Source organism: Lates calcarifer, linkage group LG24, assembly GCF_001640805.2.
Source record: "Lates calcarifer isolate ASB-BC8 linkage group LG24, TLL_Latcal_v3, whole genome shotgun sequence".
Taxonomy (NCBI): Eukaryota; Metazoa; Chordata; class Actinopteri; family Centropomidae; genus Lates; species Lates calcarifer.
The window spans coordinates 10,934,901-10,949,470 of NC_066856.1; the positions used below are offsets into that span (position 1 = coordinate 10,934,901).

Consider the following 14,570-nt stretch of genomic DNA (forward strand, 5'->3'; position numbering starts at 1 on the left):
GTTCTTGTGGTTTTAAGTTCTTGTGGTTTTAATACAACCACAAGTGACACAGGTGGCACTATGCTGGCAGAAACCTCAGATTTGATGGTATAAATATTATGGTTTGGGATCTGGTCCATACTCAGTAATTGATATTGTTATTAAAGGGCAGCACAATTGATTTAATGTTCCCTCCATCACTTTATCATATGTGCATGAACCAGAGCAGTTTTTTGTTGGCTGCAGCGCTTTCCCACTTCCATTTTGATCCAGAACATCAGGCAAATGGATCAGTGTGCTTGGTTGTATTTGCCAGCTTCTGCTTTTTAGTAGTCGGTAGCAATTACCTGAGGTCTGTCTTTTTACTTTTTCATGTTGGTTTTAACAGGTCAAGCTCAATGAAGTCCCAGTCCCCCCCCCCCCCGCTTACAGGTCCAAAGGATAGACTCAAAGCAAGTACTAGGTTATGAATAAGCTGGGTCCGTACGTACATGAAAAGCAGCAGTGTGACTTGTAGACAAAGAGTGGCTCACTCGAGGTATACATGAATCAGACCAGCTGATGATGTCATCTTGTTTTATGTGACTCACAGAGCCACACGTTATGTAATGATGAACAATGTGATGCAAAAATCACACACAAACTCTGGCTACCGTCTGTCCGTCCCTCCCCCACCCCACTCTTCTGTCTTATTCCGTACTCCCTTCCCTCGTTCCCGACCCTTCCTCTTCTCTCTCTCTCTCTCTCTTTTTTTGTGTTTTAACACTAGGCTAGAGTGACATCCCCAGCCATAATTGTGTTTGTGCATCTAGCACTAAGGGAAGTGCTAAACAGTCCTTTCCTTTCTGCTTTGTTCTCCAGACCTTACCGGCTAGCTAGAGACACATGTTTATACTTTACATAGAAAGCTCCTGCACCTCATCTTACTGAGATCCAGTGGGGCAGCAATTTCAGCAGCCATTCGTTTTTCTTCTTGTACTTCCTGTTGAACCAGGAATGAGCTGAAAGCTCATTTAGATGTCTTTATGCTCAAAGTAGATTTTACCACCACCATTTGTTCTCTCATCTGTTTATTGTCATGTTCTGGGCCTGTACTTGATTGTTTGTAGTCCATCTCTTTTTCTATGTGTTTCAGATTATTTTCCGCCTGACAGCACTGTTGCTGTGTAAAAGATAACTTCAGTTTATGGTGACTTTACTGAATAAATTACACTAATGTGACATAATAACTCACTGATTGGTGTCACAGCACTGCAGAGAAGTGCAGCAAAGTGGCCTCCCACCTTTTATCCCTGTTTGTTCCTCTCTTGCTGTCTACCTACATTTTCTTTATTGAAATCATGGTGGAGTTGTGTGCCTAGCATATGATTTTTTTTCCATTTTGTTTCACATTAACAGACAATATGTTGCATAATGATATCTTTATAGAGCCTATAAAATAATGGCATAGCCAAGTTTTACAGCTTTCTTTACACTCTGTGCTCACTCCTGCCAACAAAGTAAAAGCCCAGCTGTCCGTTATTAATACATTTATTACCAGATGCAACCCTTCTAAGTGATCAATTCCTCCCTCTATCTGTGGCACAGTTCTGCAGACAGGCAGAAAGCCAGTGAGGGCCACACTGACATTGAGTGATGGGTCTGTACCCAGGGCAGCTGTGCTGGTATACTGGGCCCCGCTGGGCCTGGAGAGGTCCTGCTGATGCACACATCATTAATGCTGAAAGAGATGAATGTGGGCCCACAGAGCAGGGGGAAACCTGCATTTGTGTCAGCTTTCACACATCTACGTCCAAAAAAAAGAGGAAGGACGTGATTTTTGTTTGCTTTTCACCGCAACATTTTCTCACCATATGGTCAGCCCTCTTCTTGGCGTGGTGTGACAGTTAAATGTGTCCCCCCAACAGCCCACTCATATTCCGCCTCTCATCATCATCTCCAAAAGTAGGGCAGCCTACGCTCTGAACATAAGGCTTCTCTGCATGGTTATTAACCCAGTCACTCACATGGACAAATGCACAGTGCCACAGAGCAGGTACAGGAGCTCTATGGATAAGGATACTCTAAATTTTCGCTTCTAATTCAACCAACCACATAATCCTCACATTTAAAGATTTATGGCATTTTATTAGGCTGTGGAATCATTTATCATTTTTAATTATCAGTATGTACCTGTCAAATTATTTAGATTTTTGTAATGCACAGGTCCAGTTTGGTAATATTACAGATCACAAGTATGTGTATCTGAGTATGTAAGTCATAGCGTCTGCATCCATACTTGGAAATCCAATCGGCATATGAGCTCACAAGACGTCACTGTAGCAAAGTTATTTGAGAAAGACGGTCCATATGAAAAGAGACTGGAGACTGAAGTACTTTCCAAATATAAAATGGTGGTTCTGTAGGAACAGCTCAAAATTAAGACTGATTATTGTAACAAATGATAATAATTGGAATTATTAATGATAATTAATAATTTGTCTTGATTAAAATGGGATAAATGTTTATGGTCACTTTTTTAGCTACAAAGTTCTACTCTTGCTGCTTGACTGTGTAGTAACAACATGCTACTCTGTTTGGAACAAGAGTTGTTTACACACTGTCACTGTGTTTCCATAATAGCCTTTTTTTTTTTTTTTTCACAACAATGCAATCCATCCAGTGGCTGCCACCAGCGTGGCAGCTGCGTGCCCTGACACACTCATTTACAATAACCTTTCACTGCGCTGGCTGCTCTGTGCTTGAGTTTGAGCCATGGCAACATGTTTTTACAAAGGCAAAAAATGTGTTTGCTTTGTAACCAGAAAGATATTTGTTAAAGTGACCTCTTTTAAGTATGTGGGTTGATTACATGGGGAAAGCAAAATTCTCAGTTCCTTTCTGACTGTCATGTTTTGCTGTCCTGTTTTGTTTCCCATAATAACAGAATAACTTAGAACTACAGCAACTGACATTGACATCAGATTCATAAAGATCATATCCATATTGAATCAGCTGAATCCATTTGTTTTCATTGTTTGTTTGCCTCTAAACCTTGGCCACTGGCTTTTCCATCAACAGAAAAAGCTGCCGCAGCAAATGAGGAGGAGGTGCAGAAGGCTGATGTCTCATCAACAGGCCAAAGTGTGATTGACAAAGATGCCTTGGGACCAATGATGCTGGAGGTGGGTAGAGGGCCTTCTCTTGCTCATTCATAGTGTCATATCTGGGAAGGAAATGTTATGAAATACCACACACCGAACACTCAAACTGAAGTACCCCATCCAAACACTCATACTAACACTCACATAGGATATACACTCCTCTTTAAATCATGATTGGTATATAATGAAGAGTGCTATCCGCAGAGAACAATCACAAATGGGCCAGTAGTGGTTGTGTGTGAGTGTAGCTGTGTGGAGTAAAAAGCTGCCAGCATCTTGTATCTGCCCCGGATTGGCTGTAAATCACCGAACAGAGCAATGGCCTCGTTGTCCCACGGAGGGCCACTGAAGTGCTTACGTATAATGGGAAAGAAAGCAACAGCCTGGCGAATGAATCAGTCCATTGAGCCTGTCCTCTCACTCACTTCCTCCCTCCCTTTCTCTCTCTCTCTTACTTGTTCAGTTCTCTTTTCTCTCTCTCCCTCCCATCTTCTTTTCATTCGCCTCTAGATCTGTCCTGTCATGGAATATTTATAGCTCTCCTGGTCCAGCGTCACTGAATCGACATGCTAACTCACGGCTAAATATAGCCCAGTGCAGCCTGCATGCTTTCCCATCTGTCAGCAGCCCCAAAACACAGCGATCGGCCATTCACACCCGCTCCACTCTAGCCATGCCCCCCACCCCCACCCCGTCCGCCAGCCCGGGCTCATTACAGGATGCTCTGAGGAGAATGGCTGTCAGCAGGAAGTGCACCCACGCGCCCCGTGACCCTCCTCCAAGGCTCTCCGCTGCCCACACTCATGCAAGCACAGAGAGACAAAGAAGGCCGTGGAAAAAAAAACATTAGTGTGATGTTGTTTTAACCCTTCTGGGAACAAGTCTAGTTCTGTCACATGACTGTTGTGACATATAGTTTGCATTCCTGTTAGACCGCCCCTTATGGTTGCTGTTGTGTGTTATGACGACATCAGTGGAGGGCTTTTGAATTTTTAAAGCTATAATAACAGAGTTTCCTCACAGATTCCAGTATCATCCCTTTTTTGATAAGTATGATTTTTCTTTCAAAGGTCATGATTTTTCTTTTAGGTCAGTCCCAAAAAAGTGAGACGCTTCTATACTGGGCTTTGCTAGAGACCAGTTTGAATTGTTTCTAGCAGGATAGCAATGCTTTGTCATGCTGAAAATATATCATGTTTAGCAAGACTGTATGTGAAGAGAGATCTGGTTTGCAAAGCAACAGAATCATCATAAATAATGGCAACGCCTGTGGAGGAGAGGGGAGTTGGCCAGACCCCTACTCCTCTCACTATAACAGTTCGCTACCTGCTGTATACTGGGAGGATAAGCATAATAGAGTCATATATCAAGACAATGGGCCAGGCGCAAAATGGAACAGGTACACAGAGAGTGTGGTGGCTCAGAGTATATTTATTTACAGTATATTCATTTATAAAGGCTTTAGTCATGTCTACAGTTTATTTTTAATCAGGGCATTGTAAATTAAGGTATTGGCTAACAGCATTATGCAAGAGTGTCTGGAAGAAGGCAAGAGTTGGCACTAGAGAGTGTTTGCTCTGTTTCTGTTTGCCCTACTTGTCCAGTACATGGCCTTCCTTCACACAGGGTGGACTTACACAACCATGTTGCATTTTGGAACCATTCCACTTCATGCAGTGATAGATGAGATCTCCTTAAGTTTATTTTCAGCTCATGCTGTGTTAATGCAGTACAGGGGAAAGCATATAACCCCATGAGGTTATGTGTAACCTGGGGTGCATGGGTTTGCTTCACCCCTAAATGTATCCCAGGTATGTAATGCAGTTACAAAAACAGGCAATTGAGTAGAGGTCAGTATGCAGTTAATATGCCTTGTATTATCAAAATATATAAGGCTAATTGCTTTATAGACCAGACTCAGCAAATTATTTGTTATAAATATATATATGTGTGTGCGTGCGTGCGGCGTGTGTGTAGGTAATGATTATTTAAGCAGAGGTGAGGAGCAGACGACACCTTGGCAGCAGTCTCTTGTCTCTTATCTTGTCACCAGCTTTTACAGCTTTACAACCACCAGAATTCCTTTTTAAGGGCTCTGGGTGATTTGATGGCCTAATTGACACCATCTTGTGTGTAATGGCTGACCTGGGGCTGTATTCTTTCAATTAAGTGCTCCTCCTCCTTCACATCCTCCAATCTCCGCAGGCACATGCTTTTATCCTGCTTTATATCAGCCACGCTGATGTTGAGCATCTGCAGGGGTGATGGATGTACCCAGCACAAAGAGGACTAATCACCTCTTTTTCAGACACAATGCAGATGTGCAGCTTGAATAGTTTTGTCCTACTTTTTTTTTTTTTTTTGCTACTGTTGACCACAGACATACACATAAAACTCTGCAGAGCTTACAGCTTCCTCTGCATCTGTAACTGTTATTCTGGCTCCGTACAAAGCCCTGGAAATCCTTTTCGTGAACTGAATTTTAGCTGGCGGTGTTGAATATGAGACTTTGAAACCAGCACAGAGTAGGGAAAAGCACATCAGGGTAGGACCAGGCTTTTAATTACCTATTCAGCTGCAGTATTAGTATTTGTAATAGGAGGGAGTACTAGTAGGAGGTAAAGGTGCCCAAACATATTTTACTCTCCTACTTCTGCTTCCATTTCACTCTCAGACATTTGTTCTGTATCAAGGTGAAAAATTCCGTAAACAAACTCCTGAACTCTCTTTCTCCCTTCCAGGCCCTGGACGGCTTCTTCTTTGTAGTGAACATGGAGGGTAACATTGTGTTCGTGTCTGAGAATGTGACCCAGTACCTGCGCTACAACCAGGAGGAGCTGATGAACACCAGTGTCTACAGCGTGCTGCACGTCGGCGATCATGCCGAGTTCATCAAGAACCTGCTGCCCAAATCCCTCGGTTAGCCTTGAGCTTATTTTCCCTGCCAGCGTTTGGCTTTGCTCACGAGCTTTTTCTACCTGTCAGTTTCAGTCTCGCTGTGTCATTTGTGTTCTGCATCTCTCTCTCTTCCTGATTCCGCATGTATGTCCTCTGTGTTGCATCATTCCTACCTCTGCTCTCATTTACACCCCTGCGCTCAACTCTTGTAAAAAAAATTTTTTTTTTTAATCACCTCTCTTCCTCTCCCTGTTCAGGCAGGTATGTTGTAGGCAGTGCTTAATTTGTAAATCAAGAGGTCCCAGAACACAGAGAAGGTGCTGTTCTGCTGGGTCAGGGGAAAGAAAAAATGACAGAGTCGGACCGGCCCAGGGGTGGATACGTGCTGAATAACAGGCACACAGGGAGGGACTAACAGGGCTGGTAAAAACTTAATGGATTTTTTGACTATCCACTGGCCCACCTATGCAACAGCCCACCAGAATTTCTCCCAGTTTACCTGATGGCCATTCTGATTTTGCCCAGAACGCATCAGAAAATCTGCAGTACTTCAGTTACAGTTACAATCACGAAAAGCAAGCAGGCTAAGAAACTGAGCGAACTGAGCGTCTGTCTATCGATCTCTTCTCCTCTGATTGAGTAGGCTCCTATCTCTCTCTTTTTTTGCCTAGTCAGATTTAAAATGCATCCAAAGTAGGCAAACAAGCGATTTACCAGTAACTTCAATGGCAAATAAAAGAATAAACAGCCAACATTCAATATTACACAAAATGTATTCACACATTTACAGATTTTGATTGTGACAAAAGAGTTGCTGGATCCTGCTCCAACAGGATCTGGCACAAATTAAGCCCTGTTAGTAGGTGGCTATTTGATAGTGGTGTCAGTTTAATTAAAACACTTAAAAACGTTCATGGTTAAACAACCTTGGAGAGGATGTGGGAAAACGGGCTAAAACAAAGTGTTACATAAGGTTGGCACGGTGCATAAAACCTATAGGTTCTTCATTTCCTCTTTTGCTGATGCTCAACCCAGACATTTGCTATTCCTCTTCTCTTCTTCCTCCCTCTCTTTTCACCTAATTAACTTCCTTTTTTGGCTTCTCTCCCGTGTCAGCAGCATCTCTCCCTGTATTCTCATTGCATGCCCTTCCTTCCCCCTTCTCTTCATGTTGTGTGTTATTCTCTTTCTCTGCCACACACTCTCACTGAGTTCCCATTTTCATGTTCTGACTTTCCCATTTCTTACACACACACACACACACACACACACACACACACACACACACACACACACACACACACACACACACACACACACCCCCCACAAAAATCATTGTCTTTATCCTAGCATTACTCATTTCATGAAAACAGGCCATTTATTTTTGTATGACAGACATTTCCTTTTTCTTTAAGTCTTTTAGTTTTGCCCTCTCCTTCTCCCCATCTTCTTTTTCTTCTCTCATACCCCCACCCATTTAACATCCTACCTCCACATCTCCTCCACTCATCAGGTGACTGTAATGTATGTCAGCGTACCCCATCAGGAGCTCTTTCTAAGTCCCTTCTCCCCTTTCCTCTCCCCTTCTCTCCTGGTGCTTCGGATTGAGGTCTGAGTGCCCAGCCATCTGGGTGGGAGAGCAGCGCAGAGCCGAGTACCCTGGAAACGATCAGTGGGCTGTGTCCCAGATACTGGGAGATTATCAATGCACCGAATGAGATCACAAACCAGATGGAGTGTGATGGAGTTTGCTAGAGTGAAATGAGTTGTGTGTGTGACTGTACATGTCTCTTTTTCTTTTCTTTTTTCTGTGTATGTGTGCGTGCGTTTGCTCGTACATGTGTGAACATGCATGTTTGCTTGCGCCTGAGTAAAGTGTTGGAAAGAAGAAGAAAGATTGGCAGTGATGTTTTAGAGGACATACATATGGAAGTCTGGCATAGCTGTGTATAGATGGCTCAGGGTTCTGACTGCTCAATATGACTGATCTCTACCCAGCAACTGCTCTCTCCTTTTTTACACTTTCCCCACCTCCATTCTCTCCATCTTGCTCTCGCTATGCCTCTCTTGGCTCGCTACATCGCAGCTCCCGATTTCCATGTTTTGTTGTTCTGTTGTAGCTCCAGTAAAATCTGTCAAACCGAATCCCCACGAGGCTACACTGAAAATATCCCCTTCTCGCTCTCCTTGCAGTGAATGGCGTCCCATGGTCCAGCGAGGGTCCGAGGAGGAACAGCCACACGTTCAACTGCCGAATGCTGGTCAACCCCCACAGCGACAGCCAGGACGAGCCACACGAGCACGAGCCCCAGCAGCAGAAATATGAGACCATGCAGTGCTTTGCCGTTTCGGAGCCCAAGTCCATCAAGGAGGAAGGAGATGGTACGGAAGCAGAGGGGGTGATAGCGTGGGAAAAGAGAGTGAATCGAGAACTAAAGTAGTGACCCTATAGAATAACTTCAGACAAGATTAGTTTTGGGGTCTGATGAAACTCTGAATTGCCTCCATCCCTGATACAGAGAGTTCTCAATACCTTTGCAAATGAAATTTAAGAATGGAATCATGAAAAGTGAATTGAGAAAAGTTAGAAACTTTGGAGTTCGATTAAGATCTCAGACCCTCTAAATGAATATATCCTGAAATACAATGGAACAATTTCTAAAACACTCAGCAGTCATTGTGGGAGGCAAAAGTCAGCAGACACACAGACAAAAGGCAAACTATTATGACTGAGGAATGAAAAGCTGCTTTAGAGAGCCTAAAATAATCGAACACTCAAGTATATTATAATAATAAGAAGGCATCTAGAAAATAGGAAAAACTTGAAGTAGTCTGGCAGACCGAGATCAACAACAAAATCAGAAGACAAGCGTCTTTACCCTCATGTAACATCAGACTGAGTGTTGCCACCTTCAGTGTGCGGTGGAATGAAAGAATTCTTAAACCTTGATTAAGACAAAAGAGAGTAAAGAGGTGAAAGACGTGACTGCTGCAGAATGGAGAATGGTTTTAAACATTAATTCAAGTTACAGCTGTTATGAGTAGATTGAGATTTAACCTTATGACTGGCATTGTATGTGAAAAGAGGTATAAGCAACTGATGAAGAGTAGTGCTGGTGCCACTCAGCTTACATCCATGAAAAGTTAAGTGACACAAGGGAGACGAGAGGCTGGGCAGCTGTCATTAAAGCCCATCTATAATTCATATACGTTCCTCACAAATCAGAGCTCATGACTCCAAGGGAAGGATGTGTTTTAATCATGTGTATTGCAACAGGGAACCAGACTTGTGATAACCCTTCAAATAGGTTTCAACACAACAGCATATGAACACTCTGTGCATGTTTAGGAGAATGTGGAAGTAGAGAAGAGAAGAAGCTGCATTTCTGGTAGCAACTAGTATAAACATCTGCTCGCCTTTCCTAGGAAATGATTTAAATTGTATGTTGTCTCTGATCTCCTTTCAGGGTTCAGTCACTGAGAGGTCACTGGGCTTTTCCAGTGGTTTTCATGGCTTTATACAGGAACTTGAGATCCTGTAGTTTGAGTAAATTTCCATCACAAGTGACTGTCCTTTGTCCAGATATTTCCAGCCCTCTAAAGCATAGAGGCGTAATGCCCTCAAAACAAATGTGATATTCTGCATCTTAACTACCTAAATCCTATTTGCTCATTGGCTTTGATGAGAGACCATAATCCCCCCTGCCAAACTACAACTCTGTGGTTAATTAAAACAATAAGGGAAAATGCAAATGTTTCACTCCAAGTCTAGTCTCAACCTGTCTTTTCCCCTCTCTGGCTTCCTTTGTGCACCAGCTGCTTGCCAGCCATACTTTGGCAAATAGACTAACTAGGACCCAGGCCAGAGGTGTGTGAATGTTTGTGTGTGTGTGCATGTGTGTGGGTCGTAAAGCAGGATCAGTGGTTACAGTTGCAGGAATTTGTCCAGCCATAGATGGAGACACGGAAGGAATAGAGAGAGAGAGAGAGAAAGAGAATTGAGAGAGATTCACAGATCTATCGGCTAGACCACCCAAGAGGCACTGTTTGCAAGTCAAAATGAGGAATCTGTGTGTGTGTGTGTGTGTGTGTGTGTGTGTGTGTGTGTGTGTGTGTGTGTGTGTGTGTGTGTGTGTGTGTGTGTGTCAGCCCTGGCATGCATTTCTTAGTCAGAAACATGTGGGATTGTGGGGTATTACTGGCACAGGAAAGTTAGATGGCAGACTTTTTGGGGTCACACCAGTCCTGGTGTTGGCACTGTCATCCATGTGTGTATTAGAGGCAACTGTCATAATTGAGCGATGGCAATCTTTAATGTTGGGCCAGGAGAGGTGTCATCAGTGTGAGATGGCACTGTAGGTGAGACCAGCCGGAGACACGTGCACGCGAGCGCACATACACACGCATGAACTCACACACACATACCCACACACCTTCAAAGGTCACACTTCATCATTTCCCTTGCCAGCAATAGCTGCTCCTCCTCATGAAAGGAGCGGAGCTCTGATCCCCATGCTCATTAATAACTGTATTAATTATGCTGCCTGGGAATAACATGCATTTCATTTTCTTTCCCTCCCTCCGTCTCTATCATTTACGCCCCCATCCTCCCCTCCTCTCTCCTCTCCCATCCCCCGTCATCCCTTATGTCTCTGTCCTGTCCCTTTTGTTACATCCTCTACATCATTTCTTTCCTCCACATGTTCCCTCTGTCTGCTCCTCTGTTCTCCATCTCTTTCTCTCCCGTTTTTCTTCTTTTTTTTTTTTTTTAGACTTTCAGTCGTGCCTGATCTGTGTGGCCCGCAGGGTGCCCATGAAGGAAAGACCCATGCTTCCCACGCATGAGAGCTTCACCACGCGCCAGGACCTGCAAGGTACACAAACCAGTCACACAGCCAGGAGCAAACTAATCTAAAGAAAAAAAACACAGCAAACTGATTTCTTTCTCCAGTGGGCTAATAGATTATGCCAATCATGGTGACCATTTAAGATTATGACCTCCCTACTACCAGTTTACAATCATTTTCACACCCACAGTAGTTTAAATAAAGCATTGCAAAAAATAATATATTGCTCAGAGTAAGGCACCGCCCCATGCACCGCCTCATCCCATGTCACCAGCCCATAAATCACCTGACACCACAGTCTAAGTATTTAAAGATTATTATATCCTTGGTAAAGGTCCTTAGGAGTGAGTCTTTTAGCTGAACCTATTTCCCACCTCTGTCTACGCTCTGGGAGGTAAAGTACCTGTCTCAACAGTGGCGCAGAGATGCAGACAGTTGTCTGTGTTTCACCTGCTCTTTGATGTGATTGTACTTTTCGTGTGTGGCATGCATACACACAGACACAACACGCACACACATAGTTACTCACTAACATATAGTAATTTACTGTAGCTCCACACCCCATCTGTAGGTGTACATGTATGCATACCTATGTTTGTTTGCCTGTCTGTTTATGCCATTCTAGATTGTTATCAGAATTTTCTTGGTCAAGATTGGGAGTATAATTTTTCTCTCATAGTTATTTGGAAAACAATATTGCCTCTGCAGTCTTTTGACTGAGAGAGCGTGCTGAATATAGTTTAACGCTATAAAAGGCTTCTTATGATTGTTTGTGTGACAAGTCTTTACTCAGTCCCTTGGCTGTCATTCACGCAGCAGTCTGCTTGTCAGCCCTTTAAACGCATCACTGCCTCCATTTAAATTGCAATCCGGTGAGGAACTGTCACACTGCTACAAGTGAGTGTGCATGTGTGTTTACACACAATGCATTTGTCGACTTTGAAAGACAGTTAAGCCTAAACTGCCCTGATGTGGCTCAATTCTTCTACCTGTTGTATGAAGTGTGTAAATGACAATCTTACTTAATTTCTCACTACCATTTCTAGTTAGGGCCTTTGACAAGTTGTGATTAAAATGTAAAAAGAATAAATCCTTAGTATTCAACCAAATTGCAAGCTGTTGTGCTACTGAGTGGCCAAGTGAAGAACATCTTCTGGTCAACAAGCTGCTCTACATATTTATGTTTGAGAGAGAGATTAAATCCCCATCAGCTCTGTCAGTGTGGGTTTGTGCATGTGTATAGAAATCCCTGCTACCATTTCTGACTAAGGCCTACCAAATCTGGTCCTCTGTGTTTAGGTAAGATAACGTCCCTGGATACCAGCCTGCTGCGGGCATCCATGAAACCAGGCTGGGAGGATCTAGTGAGGCGCTGCATTCAGAGGTTTCACCTACAGAATGATGGAGAGATGTCTTTTGCCAAGAGACATCAGCAGGAAGGTAATACTGTGCACTGCAACAGCTATCCTGCAACTATACAACTTAATTAGCAAAATAAGAATATTTTGTGTGTGTATCTACTAATAAGTGCATATATGTCCACAGTACTCCGCCATGGCCAAGCGTTCAGCCCCATCTACAGGTTCTCCCTCTCTGATGGGACCATCGTGTCAGCCCACACCAAGAGCAAACTGGTGCGCTCGCCCGCCACCAACGAACCCCAGCTCTACATGTCCCTGCACATTCTACAGAGGTATGCCTCACTATGTACACCTGTGTCAGAACCAGAGAGACAAATCTGCAGCATGAACATGCTGACAAGTTGTAGCCTGTCAGTGCCCTGCAGCACAACCTGATGGCTTCATATGTTGTGTGTGGATGGGATAACATGCAAATTCGTGCTTGTCTGTGGTCTGGGTCTCAGAGGATAATGTCTCAATGAAATCAGAGAGAAAGTTTATCCAAAAAAGAAAAATAAAACATTATTTCCTGCCTTTTCCTTGTGGTATATACGGATATTTGTGGCTGTATTTGCCCATTTGCTACTTGAAACTTCTGCCACTAATTCAATGTAGATTTTAAACAACTAGATTTCTCAAAGAACAGCAGCAAGGTCCCTCTCCAAAAACAATGTTGCACTTGCTCAAGATAAGCCCCAAGACCTTGCAGTGACCAATTTTCTCTATTTTCTTGTACAGAAAATTCTTTTTAAAAAAACAAGCAAAAAACAAACTCCTTGAATTAATCAGCTGTGTTATCTGTGTGTTTGTTTTTAACTCTAGGGAGCAGACAGTATGTGGAATGGGCCAGGATATGGGTCCTGGCAATCAGGCTACAGGGATGGCTCCAAAACCAATGAACTCCTCTACTCCCTCCATGACTCCTCCAACCCCAGGCAGTTTGCCAGGTTCGGGGCCTCAGGGCCAAGACACTACCATCAGCAGCAACAGTACGCCTTTTTCCCCTCCAGGACCTGCTGGCCCCAGAGAACCAGCAGCCATGGGCCATATGCAGGGCTACCGTTTTGGCTGTCCCCCTCCACACAACCACACTGGGGGCATGCAGCCACCACAGCAGGGCCCAAACTGGAGGATGAATAGCCCCTCTCGCGCTAGCCCCAGCCCGGCTGGAGGGCCCCATCCACCCCAACAGAACTCTATGCTGTCACCCAGGCACCGTGGTAGTCCTGGGGGAGCAGGCAGCCCTCGCGTAGCAGGAGGCCTGCATTCACCATCTCCGGTGGGGATGTGTGGTGGAGGACCTGGAGGAGCAGGCAGTAGTAGCACGACAAGTGCCCATGCTAACAGCTACACTAGCAGTTCTCTGTCAGCTCTACAAGCCTTGAGTGAGTGCCATGGTGTAGGACACGGGCATGGGCCCCCTCATGCACATACACTGGGGTCCCCAGACCGGAAGATAGGCTCCCCAGCTGGGGTCACACCAGGGTCAGGGGTAAACTCTCACCTGATGTCAAAAATTGGTGGAGGGGGTGGTGCTGCTGGTGGTACGGGAGACTCATTTGGCCCTCACACGGAGGTGGGCCAGGGGCACACCCAGGGCCAGACAGAGAGCAACCTGTCTGAGCCCAAAGAGGAGAGAGAAGGGCCCCCTGATGGCCATGACACTCACAGTCGTCTTCATGACAACAAGGGCCACACCAAGCTACTGCAACTGCTCACCACCAAGCCAGAGCCTTTAGAAACACCGCTGTCCCCGGGCACAGGAGGTGAGGGCAAGGACCAGGCCGGTACGGGGGTCCGGGGTGGCCACACAGGAGGAAACACACATGCTACATCCCTCAAAGAAAAACACAAGATCCTCCATCAACTGCTACAGAACAGCACGTCTCCTGTAGACCTGGCCAAACTCACTGCAGAGGCCACAGGCAAAGAGATGGGCCAAGACCAAACCCAGGGTGCTGGTAGTACAACCCCTGGGGCAGAAATTACTCCTAAGCAGGAGCCCTTGAGCCCCAAGAAGAAGGACAATGCCCTGCTACGTTACCTACTGGATAAGGATGACACTGTATTGAAGGACAAGGTCCCTAAGCTGGAGCCTGGGGAGGTGAAGGTCGAAGGGGGCAAAAGCACCCATGTTAAAGCAGAGAAACAAGACGCAGGATACGACCGGGCTGAGCAGGTCAGTTTTTAACATACTTTGCTCTTCACTGAGAAACATTTAGTATTACTGAAAGGTTCTACAGCTGCCCTAAAAGTGATTTTGTAACCTCCTTCTCTTTAGCCCATCGCAAAAACCAAAACTT

The 14,570-nt window shown here is 44.6% G+C and overlaps 1 protein-coding gene across 5 annotated transcripts in view; it reads left to right on the forward strand.

The window, feature by feature from the left end:
• Positions 1 to 14,570, forward strand: part of ncoa2 (nuclear receptor coactivator 2) — a 53,427-nt gene that overhangs the window by 23,861 nt on the left and 14,996 nt on the right. For all 5 annotated transcript variants that reach the window (XM_018673977.2, XM_018673978.2, XM_018673976.2 and 2 more), the window contains exons 5-11: positions 3,040 to 3,143; positions 5,864 to 6,041; positions 8,214 to 8,402; positions 10,793 to 10,894; positions 12,167 to 12,307; positions 12,413 to 12,560; positions 13,090 to 14,446. In XM_018673977.2, the coding sequence (XP_018529493.1) occupies positions 3,040 to 3,143; positions 5,864 to 6,041; positions 8,214 to 8,402; positions 10,793 to 10,894; positions 12,167 to 12,307; positions 12,413 to 12,560; positions 13,090 to 14,446 (2,219 nt within the window). The remainder of the gene's footprint in view (positions 1 to 3,039; positions 3,144 to 5,863; positions 6,042 to 8,213; positions 8,403 to 10,792; positions 10,895 to 12,166; positions 12,308 to 12,412; positions 12,561 to 13,089; positions 14,447 to 14,570) is intronic.